Source organism: Schistocerca piceifrons, chromosome 3, assembly GCF_021461385.2.
Source record: "Schistocerca piceifrons isolate TAMUIC-IGC-003096 chromosome 3, iqSchPice1.1, whole genome shotgun sequence".
NCBI lineage: Eukaryota > Metazoa > Arthropoda > Insecta > Orthoptera > Acrididae > Schistocerca > Schistocerca piceifrons.
In genome coordinates, this window is record NC_060140.1 from 619874238 (window position 1) to 619900439 (window position 26202).

Consider the following 26202-nt stretch of genomic DNA (forward strand, 5'->3'; position numbering starts at 1 on the left):
TAAATAAGCACAGCAGGCACATAATAAAAAAAATATGACGTTAGTGAAAAAGCAGTGCAGCGAAGCGATGCATAATATACATAAGTAACAACCCTGTTCATTAATCAATCGTTGTCAAAATCAGTTAATGTACGCAAGCACGTCGCTTCACAAGTAAATTCAGAGAACATGAAATTTAGCACAAAGTATGAATCACGTAATCGCGAGCAGAAAATTACGTCTAAAGTACGTACCTAAGTGGAAATATGTTTCCTGAAAAATAAACTCAATTAATAGTTACCTTTTTTAGTTTATTACTTTCTTCTTCGAAATGGCATTCTTCCTGAAATTTTCTCGATGGCAAGTCCTCTTAACGTCGGACACACACAGAATTTACATGAAGGTTTTTAATATTTTATACAACCGTATCCTGAAAAATACTGAACGTTAATAACATAATTTATCAAGTCACTATAGCTTTTTACTGAATTTAATCAGAGAAATTAAACTGTTTATTTGTTTACGGCTGTCAGTGCATTCGCACTGAGCGCTCGATCAGCTGTAGGTACGCGTGACGTAGGAAGTAATTGTTTGCGGTCAACGACTGCCTTGTGCGGCGCGCAGACTTGACTGTTGCTTTGAGTATGTTCCGCCGCCGTAACACGGCGCGGTATCCTTGTATTCTCTGCGTGTTTACATGTAACTGTTAGTCCCTCAAAAGTATGTCATTCCACAAAAATTTTAACGTTCGATATGTGATGTATTCCCTTAGAGCGCCGAGATTTAAGAGTTTCTACTTCAACAGTGTTATCATGAATAATTTTGCGAATCCTATATGGACCGTTATAAAGCAGAAAAAAATTGCGACATAACCCTTTTCCTTTGTGAGACAAACGATGAGACTTAATTAACAACTTTTGACCAACTGACAAGGTTTTTAAATGACCAGGACGCTTGGCTGATTTCTCTCTTCTAGCAGCCGCAGATGCAATATTTTGTAGAGCCAGGTTGACAACTTCGGAATGCCGCAGTTTCCGTGTAGGCGGGAAAGGAACGATTTCAGAAATGCAGTATGTCGGTGCTTTATTTTTTAATATCAATATAGGCAGTAAAGAAGTTGAGTCATTAGGGAGTTCATTCAGAATGTTTTGAAAAATATGAATATACTGATCCCACGTTCTGTGATTCTGATGCCAATAAAGTCGACACAATTTATTGATTTCCTTCATCCATCTCTCTGAAGCGTTAGATTGAGGGTGAAAAAGTGAAATGAAAATTGGTTTAATCTTACGACGCCGTAGAGTACGAAGCCAAATTTTAGAGCAAAACTGTGATCCATTATCTGATATAACCTTATCAACATGATCCACTTCTGTAAGAAAATGTTTGATGAAAGCATTAGATACTGAACGAGCTGTTGCTTTGTGTAAAGGTGTAAAACATACATATTTTGATGTCAACTCCACTGCTACCAAAATGTACGCAAAACCATTAGTAGAACGAACCACTGGACCGAACAAATCGACTGCAGCCATCTCCTTTAATTTCGCTGGAATGATAGGAAACAACGGTGCTCTGTGAGAAATAGTTGGCGGCTTAGCCTTTTGACATAATTTGCATTTGGCAAGAACAGATCGAATACGTTTTTCCATATTACTGAAGTAGCAATTTTCTCGTAATTTATGAAAGCATTTTCTGGGACCAAAGTGTGCATAACTGAAATGTGTGTACTAAATCAATTTATTAACCAACTCATCAGGAATGCAAACTAACCAAAAAGAGTTGTCAACCGATTTTCGTTTAAAAAGAACTTTCCAGATAGTTCGCAAAAACGAGGTGTGGCCAAATTGTCCAATCTAACAAAGCGTCTAAGAAAATTACAGGCACCAAGGAAACTACGAACATCACGTTTTGTAGTAGGAACAGCATAATTATGAATAGCATCTAGTTTCTCTGGATCAGGAAGAATACCTTCTGTAGAAATAATATGACCAAGAAATTTCACCTGAGAACGACCAAATTCAGATTTTTCCAGGTTCACTGTAATGCCAACTCTTGCAAAAATACATAATAATGAATCCAAAATTTTGTTGTGCTCACTCCAAGAACGTTTAGCAATAAGAATGTCATCAACATATGAAGTAATATTGTCACGAAGATAAACAGGTAAGATTTCGTTTAAACTACGAATGAATGCTGCAGAAAATATAGTAAGTCCAAACGGTAATTTCCGAAATCAGTTTTGGGTAAAATAGTCATATCCGGTTACTGTTTACTTACTCTCTAGATAGACTGATAGCCGAAGAGTTGTTTTGACAGATACAAAGAATAGTAAAAGAGTAGGCAGCAGTGCAGAAAACTAAAAGGGAAATAGCACTACTACATCTCGGGGCCCTGTGCACGCTACGGCACATATTCACTTAGTGTAGTGAATCCCCTGAGGACCTTTATAGCCGCACATAAATTTCAGTTTGTGACTTAGTGGCCAATTTGGTGGAAGTGCGTACATAAATTGATCTAACCATGAACATGGATGTATGTCATTCTTAGAATTGCGAAAGATCTTAAATTTCCGAACAGTTAAAAAGTGTTTATAATCAAAGTTTTCGCCTCGTGGCGACAAAGACCTACCGCGTCTGTCCCAGTCCCAATGTCGATTATTGTCAAGTTCGCGCGCCTGGCGCTCTCTTGTTGCATCTCGTAAATGAAATAAATTACTTTCTTCAAACCCCTCTGCTATCTATGATTCAAAATTTCTTCTACTGTCTTTTCCTACGATTTCACTTTCAATATGTTTGACTTGCTTTCGTAACGCCTCAAATTCCCTTTTAACGCGTTCATTAAATTTTCCCTGATTTTCAACATGTTTATTTATGTTCTGGTACTCTTCTGTTTCTGCAAATGGCAATGGAGCTGTATCATCCGAATCTCTGTCCCCATTTAAACTAAGACTTGTCAATTTATCTGAAATCTCCTCAACTCTTTCCAATAAGTCACCTATTTTTTCTTTCTGTTTATTTACGTCTTCCGTAAGTGTCGCGACTCGGGTTTCAGTATTGACACATTTAGTAGTTAACTGTTCATACTGTTGTTTTAGGTTATTTATTCTGTCATTTGGTATGGATTCCTCGATTCTTTCAAATATTTCTTCCTTATCGTGTGCACGTTGTAAATTTAACTCTGAAAATTTTTGTACTATCATGCGATCTCTTTCTTCCTGTTCTCTGTCCTGTTCCTCTTGCTAATTTCTATTGAAATTAAACTATTATTCTGAGCATTGAAAATCGGTTGTGCTTCTTCTCGAATTTCTTTGTTTGATTCATCTTTCATGTTTTTGAAACATGTCCCTATTCGTGAGCCTAACTGTGTTTCCATTGTTTCCATCTTCGTTTTAATTGTTCCTATTCGTGATCCCACTATTTTTAATTCAGATCTTAACTGTGTTTCCATTGTTCTTAATTCAGATCCCAAATTTAATATTGCACTCATTAACTGCTCCATATTAACTGGTTCGAAATTCTTTTCACCCCTAACATTTCCCGCAAAACCAGCTTCTTTCGTCATGGCTGTAAAGCTATCTTTGTTCGATACTATTCCAAAATCTTCTGTCGTTAATCTCGTATTCTCAAAATGTTTTGATTGTGAAAAATTTTGAACTGGTTCTGGACTATTTTCCCTGCTTATTAAATTGTTTTCAACTCCATTATTCATCATCCTGTTCTCCTGTGTTGGCGAGTTCGCCATGTTAACAATTTCGTCATTCTCACTATTCATAATTTTTGCCTTTTTCATCGATCGCGTAATCATTTACAAAACATACAAAACTCGTCACTATACGAAAATTACACACAATGAGACTTTATCTCCAACAATACCATTCACACGAAATGATTCCCGACAAACACGATTAACGAACAATTGAAATCTTCATAATTGCACAAAATTGTCAAACCCGTGTACAAGACATCAAAAATTAAATTCTGCAAAAATACCATTAGAAGAAAGACAAGACAACTACAAATGTTCATTACCAAACCTACACATGCCATATAGACTACAATTACTAAACTACAAATTACTACAACAATACTACTGTCTGCTATTTTTACTATCAGAAGAATTCCAAGGGACGATCCTGGCAGGGTCGCCTGGTGCATGGGGGCTTAATTAATTAGAATGCAAATAATTTTTTAATTTTAGTCGCTGACTGTCCGGTTACGCAGTCTCGTAACTGGTTGGCCCTGACTAGTAATAGTACGCAATCTGACTGCATAGAACAACAACAAAGAAAGAAAAGGAAATTTCCGTTAACACAATTAATTAAGTCCCCAGCAACTATAAAACCTACGAAACAACAAAACACAAATGTAACTGTTCTGTGTGTGGAAGTGTGATTCAACGTACACATCTGACACGGTTCTTCCTCAATAAGACAAGATATTTTAAATACCATTTACACTGAATTAATTAAATAAAACTGAAATACTATAATTGCACATAGAAACCCGAATTACAGTCTAATACAAGAACACGAGCCAGATGCTTTGTTGACTGAACCTGTGACCAAGAGGCATTATTGTTTAAGACATTGAAATAATACAAACAAAAGGAATTTTTTTACCTTCATATATATTGACGAAAAGCACACTCTGATCATTACAGCATCCCCAATCCAACAATATCTGGTGTCTAGCCCATCAAAACAATATGACAACATCTGAACAAGCACTCTCCATGGGAACCTCTCAACAACGACTCACCACTGCTACATCTCAACAAGCACTGCCTACTGCTACTTCTCAATAAGCACTCTCCACCACGACTTTTTGATAAGCACTGCCTACTGCTGCTTCTCAAAAAGTACTCTCCACTACCACATCTCAACAAACACTGCCTACAGCTACTTCTCAATAAGCACTCTCCACTACCACATCTCAACAAACACTGCCTACAGCTACTTCTCAATAAGCACTCTCCACTACGACTTCTCGGCAAGCACTGCCAGTGGAGGCGGCTGAATAATATTCTTTGGCGAAATGTCTGGCGCTGTGGCTCAGTGTAGCCACCTTTCAACTGGCATAGACAGTGAAGATGAAGAGGAAATACTGATTTGCGACTATTGTCGAAAGGGCTAGTAATTAGTGGTTAGGTGGTTATTAAGCATTGTACATTTGTCAGAATGTCATTAAAATATTTTCTTATTTTGAAGAATGACATTTTAATTGTTTAAATTACACATTCCTTATTTAGAATTGCCTGTTATACAACATTGTGTCATAGTTTAATACGATATTCGTAATTCAAATTCAGCGTTTATGCAATAATTTAACAAAAAATATCCTTGTCCCATTCTGCCCCGTGGGTAGGGCGGAACGGGAAATATGCAAGACTTTCTTTGAAAAATTGTAAAAAATGCAAAGTGTATTGTTTTAAGTGATTTTAAAATAAGGTATATTAGTTTACGCTACAAGGTGTTTGTTGTTCACTTTGAGAAGTGTTTCCTTGAGTTATATTATTTTATAGAAATTGTTAAACATTAAGTATCCTGTTCCGCCCCGAGTTCCCCTATATAGATAGACAGAAGGGGAGAGAGATTTTGATAATTTTTGTACACACATTGGGAACAGCAGCGATCCCAACGAACTAATAATAAAATATTACACGGAACAGTCTTCATCGCATAAAAATACTTTTATTCAGAAGTGGTGACCGGTTTCGACACGATGTCTGTCATCTTCGGGCATACTCCTGTGATGACGTGTCGAGACGATGACACGGAGACAAACTGTAGATGTCGACATCAGTGGGTGGTATTCATAATTCCTGCTCCGTGCCATCGTCTCGATACGTCGTAACTGGAGTCCATCTGGTCGAAACTGGTCTCCACGTATGGATTACAGTGCTTTCATGCGATCGAGATTGTTCTACTCGTATACAATATTTTATAGGGAGGGGTTTGTCGAGCGTACTCCAGCCGTGTGTAGATTTGCTACGGTGTCGGTTGTGGTGCAGTGGTGCTGCAGAGCTCGCCGCAGATGCACCGGTTCACGGGCTTCGTGCTGACGGTGGAGCTGGCGGACGAGGAGTCGCTGACGGACGACGACGAGGAGGAGGAGCAGCCGCCGCGCGGCCGGCTGCACTCGCTGGGGCCGCTGGGCGCGGGCACCTTCTCGCTGTACGGCGACACGCTGACGCGCTTCAGTGACCGCTGCCCCAACACCATCACGCACACCTCTAGCTACCGCAAGGACAAGGTGCAGGTGTACTGGAAGGCGCCGCCCTCCGGCAGCGGCTGCGTCGTCTTCAGGTGGGCAACTGCTAGCTGCTGGATAACCCTGCGTTCACCTGACAATCCCTGTCCTTCAGGCACCGCACTAAACTAATCTCCACCGTGTTTAATGACGAGAACACGGCAGGTGCCGTAACCTGATTTCCCAGCAACTTCACTCAGTGGAAGAAGTGTCAAAATAAACGAACAGATGTCTCGGCTTATCTGTAGGTATTCGACCGTTTCTGAGAAAACGACGGTCAACTTTTTCGAGATACTTCATGTTCCTTTGAGCCAGTAAATTCGGTGTCACAGAGGCTACCGTTGCAGCCTAACACTTTTGCTTCCCGCGTTTGCAACCTGATTATCATTTTTATTATTATTTTATTTCTCGTTTATCTATACATGTTCGTAGAAGATTGCTACAGGAATGTTTCCCAGTGTATTCTTTAATAACGTTCTCCTTATTGTCCTACTAAGGCAACGGCCTTCCCCCCAATCGATACACGGGTTCCCGTCAGGTCACCGAAGTTAAGCGCTGTCGGGCGTGGCCGGCACTTGGATGGGTGACTATCTGGGTCTCCATACGCTGTTGCCATTTTTCGGGGTGCTCTCAGCCTCGTGATGCCAGTTGAGGAGCTACTCGACCGAGTATTAGAGGCTCGGTCAAAGAAAACCGTCATAACCACCGGAAGAGTGGTGCGCTGAACACGCAGCCCCCCTATCTGCATCCCCATCTGAGGATGACACGGCGGTCGGATGGTCCCGGTGGGCCACATGTGGCCTGATGACGGAGTGCTTTACTGTTCTGTTAGCAGTATATCTGGTGAATGATTTTTTTTAAAAAATGAATGAAAAATTATTTAAATTCGTTTTCGGTAAAATTCTTGTTGTGTATCTTGATTCTGAATCAGTTGCAAGTGACAGAAGTAATGCGTTATGCATGGTTTCCCGCGAAACTATTGCCAACGTGTGAAATCTTCAATAATGTTTACGATGTTTCTTTCCCTAGCGAGATTTATACGACTACAAAGAAATGTTGTGGCGGGAAACCTGCCTTGGCGCGATGCTCTTGGTCTTCTGAATTTCTATCTTTCGAATGGTTTTATGGTGGATATAATCCAAGGTAATGCATGAAACCTTCCTAAGGAATAAACATATGAATATATTGTAAGAATCAACAACTGATAAACCAGAATGAGAATTTAAAAGACTGTAACCCCTGAAAATATCATACATACATGTATTGTATAAGTGTTTGACACTTATTGTGAAACCAAATTCTAATTTTACAATTATTGTAACTCTCTTGTATCCCCTAACTTTGTAAGAAACATTCGCACAGTCATCTTCTATGAACATGAGTAGCAAAATGAAAAAGTAAAATAACAGCAATAATCGGGTTTCGAACACTAAATGCAAAAAAGCAACAGATCGCGACACCAGCCACTGTGCCACAAGTTGGATTGAATTTATCAACCGATTTCTCACTCCAAGCGACGCAAAGTAGGATACTGATGACCCTGTGCTAACTGGATTTAAAAGACATTTCTACTTTTGTGGGATATATTAAAGGTGGTGTGTCCTGTTTCGTCAATGAGAAATACCACTCCTCGTCTTCCCTCCTGCACATAGGTCTGTAAGCCGTTGGTGTAGTGTCTTACATAATATGTGTATGTCCGTCCATAGAAAAAGTCAGAAAAACATCTATGCATTCATCCTTCCTGGTACATACAAGGGTCATTCGGAAAGTAAGGAACGATCGGTAGCCAAATGGAAAATACAGTGAATATCTGATGAAGCTTTGCACAGAAGCGTTGGGCACTGTGTCTAGTACGCCCATCGATCGCATCATGTCGCTCTTTTCAGTTGTGAGCTTACAGTGTGAACGTAAAAATGGCTAGAAATTAGCGTCTCCCGCCGAGTATGAGGGCCTGGCGAAAGATTTCGCCTGAAGCTATGCAATCCACATAAAATAACTGTCATGTGGTTCGTTCTACACGACAATTCTCGACCACACTCTGCAGGGGCAATGAAGATTCTCCTACAGTGTTTTCGGTGGGAAGTGTTTGATCACCAACAATACAGTCTGTAACTGGCTACCCCTGAGATTTATCTCTGCTCAAATGAACCGTTGGCTATGAAGACAATATTTTTTGCACAGACAACAAGCTGCAGTCCAGAGTAGAAAATTGGCGGCTGTCTTCTGTAATGAGAGAATTGAAAAGTTGGTACAACGCTACGACAGATGTCTAACTCAGAACGGCGACTGTGTAGAGAAGTAGCTGGAAGGTGTAGCTAACCGTTACAAATAAAACAGTTTTGAATTTCACTGTGGTTTCCATTCCGCGACCTATCGTTCCTTACTTTCCGAATAGCCCTCGTATAACGTTTTACAGGTGTCTACCGCCTCATGGGATCGAACTGTTGAAGGTGTCACAACTTCATGAACCTCTGAGGTCTTCCGAATATGGTCAGATAGAAAGTTCAATGAGAAGCAAGGAAACAGGTTACTACAGAAAGCACATTTGGATGAAAATAGGACATCTTTATATTAGTGGATAATCTGCAGATTTTTAAACGTTATTACATTGTACAGCCACATCAATGTGGCCACTTGTCAAAAGCCTGAATAATGACCTTTTTCAGGGTGAGACGTGCAGAAGGAGAGTCAGTGAGGTTCTGTAAGGTACCGAGAGAGATGTGGACCCACGCCAACTCCAGTCACGCGGGCAACTGCGCTAGGTTTCTAGGATGCGGAGTCAGGACGCGAACAGTCCGCTCTAGGTGGACCTAGACTTTCTCGATTGGGTGTAAATCTAGGGAGTACGCTAAACTCATCCTGGTGCTCTCCGTGTCACGCATTTAGACTGCGAGCAGTGTGACATGTTGCATCGTCCTGCTGGTAGATGCCGTCATGCCGAGCAAAAATAAACTGCATCTAGGAGTGAACATGGTCGCCAAGAATAGAGGCATACTTGTGTTCATCCACTGTGTCTTCTTGAATGATTATATGAGCCGGAGAATTCCACGAATACACTTCCCAGACCATAAGGCTCCCTCCTCCGGCTGGACTCTCTCCACGCCGTACACACCAGTGGCCATCTGTACGAAGGAGCACAAAACGTGATTCATATGAAAAAGCCACCTGTCGCCACTCATTGGACGTCCGTTTGCGCTATTGCGGTGCAGATTCCAGCCTCCGTCACCGATGTACAGCAGTCAACTAGTCTACACGAACCTGACGCCTGCTGTGGAGGCCCGTACTTAGCAACGTCCGCTGAATGGTCTGGGGAGATAATGTGGGTAGCCCCTTGGTTCATCTAAGCGCTCTGCTGCTGAACGGTTTCATGTCTGTTAGTTCATGCACGTCTCCGCTGCGGCGTTAAACCCTGTAATCTATGGCCCATGGTGCATAACAGCTATCTCGGCAACTGTTTTGGATACCGCCATTTGCCATGCACGATATACTGTAATAACGGCGACGTGCGAACAGTTTGCAGTCTTAGCCATTTCGGAAATCCAATGATCACGCCCTTTTAGACGTCAGATAAATTGGTTCCTTTCAATTCACAACTCAGGATGGGATGGCAATGCACTATTAACTCTCTTTCTTGTCTGATGTGTGGCGGAGTATACTTTGTGTACCACTGCTGTTTCTGTACGTAATAAACTGGAACACTTACAGCCGTTCTTACGATGTTATTTGTTATATGACTATCAGCTTCGGTGCTTCAGTGGACCGTTTTCAGCCCTTAACTGACGCTGTCGAGGGTGACTTCAACCGCATACACGATTCTTCAGTGTCCATCAAAAATGGTTCATATGGCTCTGAGCACTATGCGACTCAACTTCTGAGGCCATCAGTCGCCTAGAACTTAGAACTACTTAAACCTAACTAACCTAAGGACATCACACACATCCGTGCCCGAGGCAGGATTCGAACCTGCGACCGTAGCGGTCACGCGGTTCCAGACTGAAGCGCCTTTAACCGCACGGCCACACCGGCCGGCAGTGTCCATCATGAACTGGTTTTCGCAAACTATCTATAGCAACGATGTGACTCGAAGCATCAACCACCAACTCCCTGCCATTTCCCTCTTTTCCTGTTGCGTCGGGTATGTTTCTCGGTAAGAACGATTGCCAATAGGCCTCTGTGTGAATCGCTCTAATTTTTACCTTCGTGATCTTTTCGGGAGATCGTAGGAGGAAGCATTATGTTCATTCACTCACGTTAAAGAAAACTGAGATAACCCAGAAATTTACCACTTGTCTGTTGTCGTCTCATCAAAACGTCTGACAGCCACAGAAAAATTTCACACACACAGGACAAAAAAAAAAAAAAAAAAAAAAAAAAAAAAAAAAAACCTTTTCAATGTAACACTTTTTAAAACGGACTAACCAGAATAAAATAATTTCTCCTAGGCCCGTACACATTCATAACCGCATACAGATAGTTCTGAAAATCTGTGCTTTTGAATTTTTGATAGCTATGACAATACTTATAATATTTAAAATGATAAACGTGGGAATCACGCAACAGATAAGAGTAAGTAATGCAGAGAGTAGCTGCTGTTGAGAAAAATAACTCAACAGCTCACATCGTTTGTAGAGCAATAAAAATTGTTGGTGACTTAGTCATTCATACATCACTTATTGTTAATCGTATGCGATCACGTTTTTTGTTTAAAATTTTACAAGTATTGCCGTAGCTATTAAAAATTTGGTACAGATTTTCGCAACTACCTGTATGGGGTTAGGGATCTGTGTGGGACTGGAAAAAATTATTTTCCACTTTAAAAAAAAAGAAAAAAAAAGAAAAAAAGAAAAGTTACATTAGTAAAGTTTTTTTACTTAGATAATGGTTTTAAATGTCTTTTTACTGGAACAGTCTCAAAATATTCAACAGCATATAAACAGTTCCGTCCCCTATTTCTAAGAGCCACTCCCTTCTATTAACGTATTCTCCAGCTTTGACTGATATTGCTGCACCAGAAGTGGATTTACAGTGACTATCTTCGTACAAGATGTTTGAGGGACTTCGGCTGTTCAGTATACAACGTAAAATTAAGAACTATTTCAGCCGTCTGTATTTTAAACGTAATTTATTTAGGCGACCAATTTCGGGGTTCCTTTACATCATCTTCAGGCCTGCTGACCAACGTGTAGGAGGAATCCAAACTTAATGTGCAGTTGGAATAAGGGCCAGCAGTAATTAATTGGGATCCACAGGCGTCTGGTTTCGACAGCGCGATCCGTTCGTTGATCAGCTGCTTCCATTTCTAAATTATTTACCACCTAGTGACAGACAGATTGCGTTTTCACAATATTAAATTTTGCAGTTACATATTATAAATTTTATTCGATTTTCTAATATTTTAACGAAGTTTTGACTACATTAAAATTTCAACGAGTTGAAAATTCTTAAAACTAACAATTATGTGTATTAATAAGGCACGAAATAGAAAGAAAGAAAAGAGTTTCGATTCATAGAATATGCCTCTCATTCCTGGGCAGCCTCCGCTTGATCTTCTACTACTCACCATCCGAGAGCGATGACCTCAGCAGTACCTTGAAGCTCTCGTCGTCAGATGGCGCGATGCCTGACATTTCTTCAGCAATTTCTTCTTCAGTAATCATACTACTTTCCTATTTTGTAGAGATAAACCTTATTGATCTGCGTAATTTTTTATACGTTGCTTCCTCGTTTTGACTAGCATGTGTAACTATAGGAGCTCAACGCTTTTGGATTATGAAAATAACTTTCATCGCTTATTTAGTGTTAAATACACACATCATCAGAGTTTTGCATCACCCCGATATGTCGTGCAGATGGGTTGCTATTGTGACTGTTCCCGTGTCAATCGGAAGGTCACTCCTAACCTTGTTTGTAAAGATACACACAATAACTATGAGCGCCACCTACGGACAGAACGCCGTACTCGAACGGACTTCAGCATCTCAGATGAAACTGAAGCAGCAGTAGGGACGCACAGAAACGTCTCTGTAGTACAATAGAGTGAACGTCTGTCTTCCCACGAATGGCTGTCGGGACCAATGATCGGGTACGTGTCATTTGCTTCTCGCCGTGTGCGCTAGAGGCAAGGTGACGTGGTGTGTTGTGTTCATAGAGTCGTTTCCAGTTGAGGACTTACACCTCACAGACCTTCCATGCTCGATAAATGCGCAGCATGATCGATAGCTAATACTTGAGCCGAAGGAACCTCGGACTGTGTCCTTCAGAACTGAATTCAGCGTTCGAAGAGGCTACAGGGCGTCATATAGCCTATTGCATCGAACTGTTGGGAAGAGATTGCATGATCTGAATCTCCATTCCCGACGGCCACGGCGAGTACTCACATCGTACGCCACAACACCACGCACTCCGTTAGAAATGGGCAAGAATTTATGGTGAATTGACGCCCCAGGATTGGCGTCGGCCGTTGTTTTCGGATGAAAGTGATATATTTCTATCCAGATAGGTGCAGACAACGTGACTGGAGACAGTTCCGTAATACTGAACGCCCCCAACACTGTCCTAGCATTTACAACAGCCTGGTGGTGATGGAATGATGTTCTGTGATGACATTACATGGGGTCACCATACACCTCCCTTAGTTCTTCAGGTCAATCTCACTGCTGTGCGATACAGGAAGAAGATTCGGCAATCAAAAGAGGGACCATATCGCCAACATTTTGGTGACTATTTCGTCTTTTTGGATGTTAACTGCGATGCACATCGTGCCGTCGTTATGAACACTTTCCTTCAGCGTGGTAGGACCCCCAGAATGGAGTAGCCTGTTCATGAAGCGAACATGAACTAAGAGGGGCACAATTTGGACGAGTGCTGACTTGATGATCTTATCGATGATATGCCACTGTGGATTCAAACCTACATCCTGACAAGGGGACTTTCCACCACGTTTTGACGTTGCCCAGGAGTGCTGTGAAAAACCACCCTTGGGAAACAGAGGACTTTGTCGTTACACACACACACACACACACACACACATATATATATATATATATATATATATATATATATATATATATATATATATATATATATATATATATATATTGATGATCTGGAACGTTGCAAATACATACATATGTCACAGCCAAATTTTGTTTTCTGTGCCATGAATTTCGAACCAACGAGTGATACGAAACTTTTGTTGATGTATTTAAATAAAACTGGCAAGATAGATTAGAGCGACCCTTTCATATGAAGCTGAAATTTACCTTGGTACTTAAACAATTTCCTATCAATATATACTTCACTTGAACAGGAGATCAGCTACAAACAGATGCATTGCGTTACGACAACATGTGTGAAACTATTTCAGGGCCACAGTAATAGAACGTCCGAAGGTTTGGTATATGGATGACGGACCCCTGAGCCACGTTCTTTGCGAAGAGGTTCCGGACACCTTTGAGGATCAGCTGCCAGTTCAAACAGAGTGCTGTCCTTGCGACGAAGCGAAGTACGAGGTAAATAAAACTTTCAGTGATTGCTTTTATGTCTTTCTTGCTCATATTTATTTTGTTGTTTATTTGCCAAATGAGATCGCTGTCTTGCACGACAAAATTTATTCTTTTTAGTTAAATGCAGCATATTTTATCACATAATCGTAAATATTAAATTAATTCTAAGGATATGCACGTTTATTGCTTCGCTTACACCTAACGACTCTTCAAACCTATGTATTTGTCTGCTGGAACATATCTGTTGGACTGATATGATTTATAGTTAGAGACAAAACAACGTTGGTCTTAGCCTGCTGTTGCAGGCAAAATTTAGTACTGTGCGGTTTCTCTCTCTGACATTCTAGTAAAGCCAATCAGTATCCTTAAAGAGTAATAGCAGAGTCTATACTATACCGTTATTAGACTCAGTTTTCAGGATTCAATGACCCAAATATTCTGTGTCTTCATGAAGTGCGGTTTGATCCCCTTCACCACAGAGTCTACATTTTGAGGCTACTTTCTCGGTACACATCGTTTGCGGATGTTTTCTGGAGTTCCCGTGAGCAGTCTTTAGTACTACTATGGCTTTCATGTGTCTCCTTTTATAACACGGGACTGCAAAACTTCTCTTAAAACATAGCTTCTGCATTATTAGCTTGCCATGTTTTTGTTTTTGGACTTTAATTTAATATTTTGCATGCTGCTTTCTGATATAGCTACGTAGTTCTGATTTTACCATCGCCTTAGTAAAGTTTAAGACAGGTTCGACCCAACAAGTGGAGTCATCGCTCCTTCCTCGATCAGCTTGCCAGCTGGTTCATAGCCACCAATTCCCGAGTGACCAGAGGCGCACACCAGTTTTTCCCTGTTGCTTTCTCCTGGCCTCACAAGGGCTTCATGGCTTCCTGCAATGATCTTAAATCTCGTTACGAGGGCTGACAGAGATTATGGACCAGCTTGGTTTTCGGAAAGAATGTAAATGCTGCGAACCTTGTAGCACCTATGTAAATTCTTCTCCACGCACCTGTCACTAAACCAGACTACGTCTCTTGAGTGGTATTGCGGTGCATTCTTCCACTGCTCTCAACGTCCAATTGTTACCTTGAACGGTTTATTGAAACATCTCGAATTTATTGTTTGGTCAACTCGCATTTTCTCGACCATGTCTATATTTACCAGACTCATTCAAATAGTGTAGAATTCAGGATACGCTAAAGATAGTTTTAGCCTATATGCACCTGTCGCTGCCTCAATTTTAGCCCACAGGTGTACAGGTTTAATGACAGCATGTCCAGCATGATCTCCATCCTTGCAATGGGTGTGCTGCTAAGTCCTCCTGTTATGGCCAGGCAGACCAATCTCTGCGCTTTCCCAGTCACCTTAGTAGACACCGTCCGTTTTCCTTTATTCCATCTTGCTGCACCGCCAAAATTATCGTAGGTCTTGTTACAGAGGTTTACGTGCAGTACATTCTCCTGGATTCTGGAACCCAAATTTTACCAGAGGGCCTTCCCTTTCTGGGGCACATGAAAACACCCTTTGCCTCGGAACATATTATTTGTATGAGGAATACATGATAGTTTCACATCTAGGATAACTCCTAGACCCATCACTACAACTTATACTGGTGGTATTTCGTCAAAGAGCTTGATATTCCAGTGCATTTGTCAATATGCTTCCTAGTGAACGGCATTACAACAGTTTTCCAGGGAGTGACCCATAGATCCCGTTTTCTGCACCAACTGTTCATAACGTTCAGAGCACATTGTGACATTGTTCTAACGGTACTTGCAGATTTTTCGGGTGTTACAATGACTAAATCATCTGCGTATCCTTGGAAAAAGTAACTCTACAAATTAACTCTTCGATGTGTTCATGCACAACTAGATTCCACAGTAGTGGGGACAAAATACTTCCTCTCTGGCACCCTTTGGTGGTGTCGATCACTACTTTCTCATTAATAACGGTGATTAGAGCATCATTGTCTAGATAGACACTCCTTAAATTGGCACCTATATTTGGCTGCCCTCCAGTCTTCTCAAAGAGATCCATCTGAACTAGCTCTTGCTGCTGTAATGTATTGCTGACCAGTGGATATCACTGCTGGTAACCATCATCCTAAAACCAAACTGTGTAATATGTATGTGTCTTTTTCTGGATGTGATTATCCTGATAAGTGGGAGTGCTGGATTTCTGCCTCGGTCTCTTGTTTCCCGTCTTGGAGGTGGGGGGGAATCTATTCACCATTTCACTCTGAGAGTCTTTCTTTCAAGGTCATAACTTCACGACCTTTTAGTTCCCTCCACTTCACTTACGTTTAAGAAGTCAATCTTTACCTTCCTTTTTTGAGAAGTTTGCTCCTCCTCTTGACCTGGTCCAGCTTCTCAGTAAAGTTTTCTGTTTCTTAGGATAGCCTATCACTCAGTCCAGTATCAGAAATGACTTCCACGGGGCCGATGTTTGTTTATTTGAGGTATCACCAGGTCTCTCAGTTTTTGGATTGATCTCCATTTTTGTCTCGCGAGAATTGAGGTTATATTAGATCGACACTAGTGGCACGCCACGCCGTTGTGAGACTAATCACTCAGGGTGGTCTCCCAATATCCTCGAGGCTCCGTGTACAACTTATTTGAATTTCTCATGTGTTCTTTAAACTCTGAATTTTCCTGCGTTTTTGTGTATTTATAAGGCACAGTTTCGTGTTTTGTGAACTGTGTAGTGCATAGTACCGCTGTTTGCATTACGACAAGCGTTTTTGTTTGAAGCGCCACTATCAGTTGTAACATCCTTAAGCAGCAGCGCATCGCAGCAAACCGTTTCATTTGTCAGTTGACAGCTTCTCGTAAGAACCGAATTATTTTGAATTTCCTTTGTGATTTTAATTTAAACCCATAATTTCTTGATTGTTTCTGTATTTATCGGTTTAGTAACTGTTTAGCCGTCTTTAATATGGATAGGGACTGTGATTTCTGGTTCAGTGACAATTCCCTCGCAACTCCAAGTGGTGCTGATTTCGGTCATGCAGCTTGAGACTATTGCCAGTGGGCATCACCATGGAGGACCGGACTTGGGGATCCATGGGACGTCCAGCACATCACACGTGTTCCCCAGCCCAGGTACTGCCTGTACTGATGTGGACACCTCACATGTGGTGAAGTGAAAGGTAGTTCTAAGGTGTGGTAGGCAGCGACAGATTTTCCGCGGGAGTTATTGAAGGGCCTCCCCAGTTCTTGTGACTAACAGGTTTCAGCCGCTGCCTTATGGGTGATAAACGTACTGAGCCAGAAGCAGTGTTTTGCCCTGTTTCAGGGCAAGCTTCTCGGCCTGCAAGATCTAGGCAGTCACAGAGAGTGCCCCAATGTTAGGTACTTAGTAGACCCCTCGAGGGATATAGCTACCTAAAGTCATTCTAGGTATGAAACATGTATTTCTTAATCCCATGAAGAGCACATGGTGCAGCCATCTCCGGGTGGTGGCTCATGTTGGTACTAACAATGTGTGTCGCTTTGCATTGGAAGAGATTCTCTCACGGTTTCAGGTGGCTAGCTGGAGTGTTAGAGAGTGCCACTCTTGCTTACGAAATGATAACGGAGTTCACCATCTGTACCGTCGTCAAGATTACCGACTGCAGATCTTTGGCACAGATCTGAGTGGAGAATCTGAGATTGCGACCGTGTAGCCTGCAGATACCTCGACTTGTGCCACAGGGTGGTGGGTTTTCGGGTTCTGCATAATAGATCAGGGAATCACTACACACAATAGTATCTACATGGGTAACAGGAGCTGTGTGGAGGGGACTGGGTGGTTTTTTTAAGTTAGAGGTTCGTGGGAAACTGCATAAAGGACGTCAGTCTAAAAGGATGCATTGCAAACACAGGACTAAGATAGACCCGGCAACAATCGGTATTGTAGGTGTAACCTGTCGTAGCTGTAATGGGAAAGAACCGGAGCTCCAAGAGCTAATAGAAAGCATTAAACTCAAATTTTTGTAAGTGTGGAAAGCTGGCTAAAACTGTCGATCAGTTCGGCCGAAATTATTACAAATAACCTAGCAGTGTTAGGGGTAGAGGAGCTACCTGAATTAGAAGTAGTTGCTCCAAAGTAGACAATACACGATGGCTAGGGGAGCAGTGGGTTGACCATATGCATCTTCAGCAAAGCACGATCTCTACGACGCGGTTAGTTACTTTAGTTTTCATGAACCATATGGGTTGCAGGTTTCATCAGAACATAGTAGTGTACCTGGTAATATGAAACTTTGCCTTGCTGCTTAGAGACGTTTTCACTTTAGGTCGAAATACCCATCTGGCTTGAAATGAAATGAAATGTGCGATGATATTGTTGGCTGAGAGACCTCGTCCGGGATGTTCGACCGCCTGGTACAAGTCTTGATGATGACGAAATGATGATGAGGACAACACACAGCCAGTCCTACACAGAGAAAAGCTCGGATCTGACCGGGAATCGAACCTGGGTTCCTGTGAACGAGGGCCAGCAACGCTAACCTCAAGACCAAGAGCAGTCAAACTAAAGCTGAACGAAGCGAAAATGAGCGTAAGGATACCAATGAGAGAAATTTTCAGTGACTTTGAAAGTAAAATTTTGTCAGTCGGTCTGACTAAAAAGCCTAAGAGGTTTTGGCCTCATGCAAAATCATTAGGCGGGTCGATATCATCTGCTCACTCACTGACCACATAGGGACAGGAACTAAAGATAACAGAGAGAAGGCCGAAATACTGACTTGGTTCTGCTGAAACTGTTTAACCACCGGAACCTGTAATACGGTCCCTCCTTTCAATCGTAGTGCAAGCGGCGAAATTGTGTATATTGAGATAACCGATTGCGGAATATAAAAGCAACTACAACCGCTTAGCAGTGGAAAGGCAGGAGGACCAGATAAGATAGTGCTAGAATCGGTATAATCTTCGTAGAATCTTACAGATAAGTTACCTGTAAGATTCTACGAAGATTATACCCCTTCTAGCAGCAGTTTATTGTAGTTCGCTGGAGCAGCAAAGGATACATAGGGACTGGAAAAAGCGCAGATCATTCCCGTTTTCAAGATGAGTGGTAGGAAAAACGCACATTTTAGACCTGTAGTGTTGACGTCAACCTATTGTAGGATTGTGGAACACGTTTTATGCTCAATAATTATGACGTTTTGGAGAATGAAAATTTCCTCTATAAAAATTAACATGGATTCCGGAAACTGAGATTTTGCGAGTCTCAACTCGCCGTGTTCCTGCATGAGAGGCATAGCGCTGTAGACACCGGCGCTCAGGTCTGGCACAGAAGGAAGGCACCTGACACCGTTCCGCACTGCCATTTAGTAAAAAAAGAAAAGAAAGTACGAACTTAGCGAGTATCAGTCCATATTTGCAACTGAATTCATAACTTCTTTACACACAGAAATTAACGTGCCTCTCTTAACGGAACAGATGTAACGGTAATTTCCAGAGTACCCCAGGGAAGTGTGTTAGGACCGTTACTGTTTACAATGCATATGAATGATCTAGCAGAAAGCATCGGAAGTTCTTTAAGAATCTTCACAGATGATGCGATTGTCTATAAAAAAAGTTGCAATAGCAGGAGACAGAATTTGTTTGAAAAATGACCAGCAGAAGATTGCTGAATGGTGCAGGCTCTGGAAGTTGTTCCTGAAAGTAAACAAATGTAGCATATTGCGCATACATAGGAAAAGAAAGCAACTGCTGTACAGGTACACTACTGATGACAAACTGCTGGAAACAGTGTGTACTGTAAACTATCCAGAACGACCTTAAGTGGAATGACCACATAAAACGAATAGTAGAAAAGCAGTCGCCAGACAGATTCATAGGAGGATTCTTAAGCAAATGTAACTAATCCGTGAAAGAAGTGGCTTACAAAGTCACTTTTCGACTGATTTTTGAGTATTGTTCATCAGTCTGGGACTTATCGGGTGGGACTGATAGAAGAGGAAGGAGGGAGATCCAACGAAAAGCGGCGCGTTTCGTCGCGGGATAATTTAGTTGGTGGGAGAGCGTTACAGAGATTCTCAACAGCCGATAGTGGCAGACGATTCAAAAGAAGCATTGCACAGCACGAAGATGTATCCTATAGAAATTTCGAGGGAGTACTTTCGGGAAGAGTCGTACAGTATGTTATTTCCTCCCAAACACATCTCCCGAAATGACTACGAAGAGAAAATTCGAGAAATTAGAGCTAACACAAAGGGTTGCCGACAAGTGGCATCCACGAGTGAATGAGGGAAATGGGGGATCAATTAGTGGTACAGGAAGTACCCTCCGCAAAAAACCCTGTTACGACTTGCTGAGTATTGATGTAGCCGTAGATGTGGACCATGAATTTCTGACCCCCTCTGACTTAAAAACAGGACGTTTCTCAATATTTTAGTAACTAAAAGCTCGGTATCATTTTCTTTGTGATTCCGTATTATTATTAAGACCATAGAATAAAACTATACCTTTTAATGTGTAGAGATCTTCTCGTAGTGTATGGATAAATTCGTAAGTGATCTACGCTGCACTAACGATTTTCTCTCTCTTCAGCTCGCTTTTGAAGGACTCTGGTCTCGGCACACGCACCCTAAAGGCTTCCCGGACGACAGCTTCCTAGCAAAGTTCAGCGACGTGGTCGGAGCCTCCCATACGCCGGACTACTACTTCTGGTCGTACGGAGCCAGAGCGACAAGGGGCCTGAGGCAGCTGGCGGAGCGAGGCTTCACCCGGGAGCTGGAGCACGAACTCAAGACCCACGTAAGAGAGCGCCGCACCTCACTTTCCTCTATTCTGTAGCTGTACGTCACTGAACGAAAAAGCTGACCAGATAGTCACGCGTATTAACATGACCTCCTGCAGTACGGGGAAGTAAGCCAGCCCCGGATCCAATCCGCCCGGCGGATTAACGTTGAGGGTCGGTGTGCTGGCCAGCCTGGATATGGATTTTAGTCGCTGTTTCCCGTTTGACACGAAGTGTACACCGGGCTGGTTTCCGAGTTCCGCTTCAGTTACATAGTATGCAAGCATTTACACTATTGGGTATTAAAATTTCTACGCCAAGAAGAAATGCAGATGATAAACGGGTATTCATTGAACAAATATAGTATACTAGAACTGACATGTGATTACATTTTCACGCAATTTGGGTGCATAGATCCTGTGAAATCGCCGGCCGGAGTTGCCGTGCGGTTCTAGGCGCTACGACGTGGAGCCGAGCGACCGCTACGGTCGCAGGTTCTAATTCTGCCTCGGGCATGGATGTGTGTGATGGCCTTAGGTTAGTTAGGTTTAATTAGTTCTAAGTCCTAGGCGACTGACGACCTCAAAAGTGAAGTCGCATAGTGCTCAGAGCCATTTGAACCATACTGTGAAATCAGTACCCAGAACAACCACCTCTGGCCTTAATAACGGCCTTGATACGCCTGGGCATGAGTCAAACAGAGCTTGGATGGTGTGTACAGGTACAGCTGCCCATGCAGCTTCAACACAATACCACAGTTCATCAAGAGTAGTGACTGGCGTATTGTGACGAGCCAGTTGCTCGGCCACCATTGACCAAACGTTTTCAATTGGTGAGAGATCTGGAGAATGTGCTGGCCAGGGCAGAAGTCGAACATTTTCTGTATCCACAAAGGCCCGTACAGGACTTGCAACATGCGGTCGTGCATTATCCTGCTGAAATGTAGGGTTTCGCAAGGATCGAATGAAGGGTAGAGCCACGGGTCGTAACACATCTGAAATGTAACGTCTACTGTTCAAAGTGCCGTCAATGCGAACAAGAGGTGACAGAGAGGGGGTAACCAATGGCACCCGATACTATCACGCCGGGTGACACGCCAGTATGGCGATGACGAATACACGCTTCCAATGTGCGTTCACCGCGATGTCGCCAAACACGGAAGTGACCATCATGATGCTGTAATCAGAACCTGGATTCATCCGAAAAATGACGTTTTGCCATTTGTGCACCCAGATTCGTCGTTGAGTACACCATCGCAGGCGCTCCTGTCGGTGATGCAACGTCAAGGGTAACCGCAGCCATGGTCTCCGAGCTGATAGCCCATGCTGCTGCAAACGCCGTCGAACTGTTCGTGCAGATGGTTGTTGTCTTGCAAACGTCCCCATCCGTTCTCTCAGTGATCGAGACGTGGCTGCACGATCCGTTACAGCCATGCGGATAAGATGCCTGTCATCTCGACTGCTTGTGATACGAGGCCGTTAGGATCCAGCACGGCGTTCCGTATTGCCCTCCTGAACCCACCGATTCCATATTCTGCTAACACTCATTGAATCTCAACTAACGCGAGCACCAATATCGTGATACGATGAACCGCAATCGCGATAGGCTACAATCCGACCTTTATCAAAGTCGGAAATGTAATGGTAAGCATTTCTCCTCCTTACACGAGGCATCATAACAACGTTTCACCAGGCAACGCCGGTCAGCTGCTGTTTGTGTATGAGAAATCGGTTGGAAACTTTCCTCATGTCAGCACGTTGTAGGTGTCGCCACCGGCGCCAACCTTGTGTGAATGCTCTGAAAAGCTAATCATTTGCATATCACAGCATCTTCTTCCTGTCGGTTAAATATCGCATCTGTAGTACGTCATCTTCGTGGTGTAGCAATTTTAATGGCCAGTAATGTAGAACCATTTGTGACACTTGCACACGGAAAATCCATGCTGTACGTAGATAGATTAGGTTCACTGATTCTGTCGTGGATGGAGAATGACCTTCGCTGTGTGATCTCCTTAAATATTCTCTTAGTATCAGCACAAAAAGAAAATAATCTAATTCGTTCTTGATCGTCCTAATACATATACGCCAATTGTAGAAAGAGCACTTTCTCTGCTGAAAATGTCACGCTTACTTAAATATTCCGAACTATTGCATAGTGGGCGCCCGTCTCAAATATGAGGCTGAGCGCATCGGCCACCTGGTCGTCTGAACCCCGATATGGCGAACCTCGAAACGAAAGACAGATACACGGATCGCCGTCCTCGCAACCCTGCCTGTCTTTCTTGGTCGATCCAATTCCCTGTGTTCAAGATAAAATTTAAACTTTTCTAGAGCAAGCGGAACAGCCAGAGCCTCACACGCGTACAACGAAAATTCTAGTGCCACCCGTCTTCGTGAGCAAAGGCAATAGTTCGCCTCTCACCTGCGTCGTCCTGTAAAAGGACGGCGGCCACCCCGCCAGTAAAGGCATCGGTCTGGAGAATGAAACTCGGTTCCAAATTAAGAATCACTAATATGGGCTGGTTACTAAGAGCCATCTTAATCGCCTCAAATTCCCATCCTTTCTTACGAATATCGTTAAGAGAGGCGGCTAACTGAGTGAAATTAGGGATAATCTTCCGAAACTAGTTGGCCGTCCGATAACATGGGTGACTCCCTTTCCATTCTTAGGGCGAGGAAATTTCTTCATATCGGAAGTACGTTCTTGGTAGATTCTTATTCCATATTTATAAACCAGATGACCCAAAACGAAATCTGCTGCTTGGCGAGAGTGACCTTAGAAGATTTGACCATCATACAAGCAAACCGAAGACTAAATAACACCTATTGAAGATACGAAACATGTTCAGCGAAGGCTCATCTACATGCAGTAACGTCGACAAGCTAATTATAAACACAGTTGAACTTTAAATCCCCCAAAATATGATCTAAAACCCGTGAAAGCTCGGCAGCTCCAGTGGCTAGGCCGAAGGGTACACGGTTGCATTCTTACCAATTCCAGTTCTTACAGAAGGCTGTACCGGACTTGGAATCCTCACTCATGCACATTTCGTAATAAGCCCGATTTAAATTAAGCACAGAAAAATAGGAGGCTCCAGAAAACCAAGTAAAACAGTTATGGAGGTCCGAAAGGAGAACTGATTCTAATGTGACTTTTTCATTGATGATCTTGGAATCAACAACCGGTCTTAAATCTGCCCCCCGTCCCTTAGACACCAAAAATGTAGCCAAGGCACATGGAGAAGTTGAAGGTTTAATTACTGCATCGCGAATAGTGGTCTCAATCTTTCGCCTTAAAATCTTCATTTTAGGTGGTGAGACACGATGAGGAGCCTAGAGAAACGGAACATCATCCACTAAACGAAATTTATATTGAATTTTGTCGGTCACCACCAACCGATCAGTTAGCACATCGGGAAACTCGCTCAAAAGATCCCTTAACTGCATAGCCTCAGTTTCACTAAGATGACCAAGATCCACCTCCGTCCGCTCAGTCTACAAGGTATTAAAGGTAACACTACTAGCGGAACAGGTACGGAAGGCTATCTTCTCTGACGGGCAAAACCCAAAGGAAAATATATTGCAGGCAAAATCAAGGACTAATCTAATACGCTGGATAAAATCACATCCAAGCAAGGTGACAGGTAATTTCTTCACAACTAACAATTTAACTAGCTAGGGAAAATCAATAATCGACAGGCTAACTCTCACCTCACCTGCCAAAGGCAACTCCTGCCCATTGCCAACACGACATCTCTGAGGCGGGAAGGGGTTTGGGGGGCAAAGACGAGAGTGGTCTAAGAGAGGTGAACTTACACAAACGTCGAAATTCTAGGTACCAGTCTTAGTCAATTAAAGAAACAGAATCAAGCAGACCACAAACGGGTTCTCTATTAATTTGGGTACATTCATAAGGGAGGAACGGTTTATCACAAGCGAGAATACGTGCACAAAACCCGAGGGCCTTTTCACTCGAGCTATCACTCGCTTACCATGTTGTCAGCTGTTGGGCCTTGGCCTACGCTCAACGGGTCCCTCCCGCACTAAGTGACTGCGGGAACCACACCGAAAACACAATGTACTAGATGATAATTTAACAGCTGAGCCGCGATAGTTGCCACTAATATAAGAATAGACATGTGACTCTGTCACTTCGTTTACGCTGCTCGTCAGCAAATGTAAAGGCTTCCATAGAGGTTACCAAATCATTGACTTCAGCAAATGTGGTCGGCTTCCGAACGAAGACAAGCCATGACCGATCCTAAGACCCCACAGCCCTTTAAGATGTTAGAGATACAAGCAATCCAGTTCGGTGACATTCATACTCAAAGCCGAGACACCAATACGAACACGCTTCATTGTACTGAAACAAGGTTTCATCGGAAGCCTGTACTTGCTCAATAATACAAGCCCTCAAGTTCGTTCCTAATACATGCTGGCAGCTTCCTTTCAATTATACAGGCTCTATCTAACCTGCCCCACATCTCCCCGCTCTCGGAGTACACGTGACAGCAACTCACTTAACACACCCTTAGACAAAGGATAAAACAGAGAAAGAATGACTAAAAGCTAGGTCTGCAAGGAGTTAGCATGTAATTCAAACGTCACAATTAACCGTAACACTTTAGGAATTTGGTGCAGTTGGTCAGTCGCCAGTCCAGTGTTACCATTTAATAAACACAAAATAGGATTCGGCAATTTAGCAAAAGAATCTGAGACAGATCCTCAAGAGCATGGGTTCGGCCTTTATACCCTGGAACTGATCAACGAAAACACCCTCTTCCCCATTAGGCCCTTCACTCTCCAAACCTAACTCGCACGCGATAATCTGTAATTCCTTAATCCTAGCGCTTAGCTGTTTTACAACGCCCTTCTGCTAATCACCGAGTTCAAGGTGGGTCATGTCGTCAACACGATTACTGAAGTGGCACAACTGGCCCTTAATTGTACACACTTGCTTACGGGTGAGCTGGTTACCCTCTAAGAATTTGATATTTTGAAATAATTAATGCAAAGTTAAACAAATGGTGAAACCAGCGGCACCTACCTCACTGATCGTTTCGGATGAAATGTGGGAAAGCTCACCCAGTGCCGCACGCAACCCTGCTGCCAGATCTGAAACACCGCCCTCGACAGGTGTACGACGAATGTGCAGTTCGTATTTAAGATGTTTGCATTTTAGATAGCGTATGCCTGCACGACTCCCTGCCTCAAAATGCCATGGTTCTCGGAAGCAAATCGAAATCCTTCACAAATGTTACACTTAAAAAGGACAAATGATGTTAACAGGGGTAGACAATACTCGCCCCCCTCCCTCCGGGATTAGCCAACAAGAACGCAACCACGCTCTGTGGCTACCAGTGACATCGGAAGTTACCAGGATCAGCGAAGTGATAAACCCCTTAAACTAACATCATTTAACCTTGGACAACATTTATATTTATATATTTTCTTTGACAACAACAGGTCCTCTTTGAAAAACAGGTAGGAAAATTTAAGTTTATTTGCCGTTACAGGCATTCAAAATGGTGAGTGAGACAGCCATTAAATTACAATAATAACCTAAAACAAATTCAAGAAATAAGACGTTAACGATATTGGCCTTTCTAAAAACTTTAAAAGTATAAAATTTTAAATAAACCATCCAATTAAAATAATTAAAACAGTTCTAGATAAATTTCTTCAAGTGAATTCAGGTCTAATACATTAGGCAGACCCCCAAAGGATAAATATTAAGATAACCTA

General features: G+C 42.5%; 1 protein-coding gene across 2 annotated transcripts in view; it reads left to right on the forward strand.

The window, feature by feature from the left end:
- The window catches only part of LOC124789810 (spondin-1-like), a 190945-nt gene that overhangs the window by 71621 nt on the left and 93122 nt on the right, over positions 1 to 26202 (forward strand). For both annotated transcript variants that reach the window (XM_047257291.1, XM_047257290.1), the window contains exons 3-5: positions 5992 to 6286; positions 13597 to 13741; positions 20269 to 20475. In XM_047257291.1, coding sequence (XP_047113247.1) covers positions 5992 to 6286; positions 13597 to 13741; positions 20269 to 20475 — 647 coding nt within the window. The remainder of the gene's footprint in view (positions 1 to 5991; positions 6287 to 13596; positions 13742 to 20268; positions 20476 to 26202) is intronic.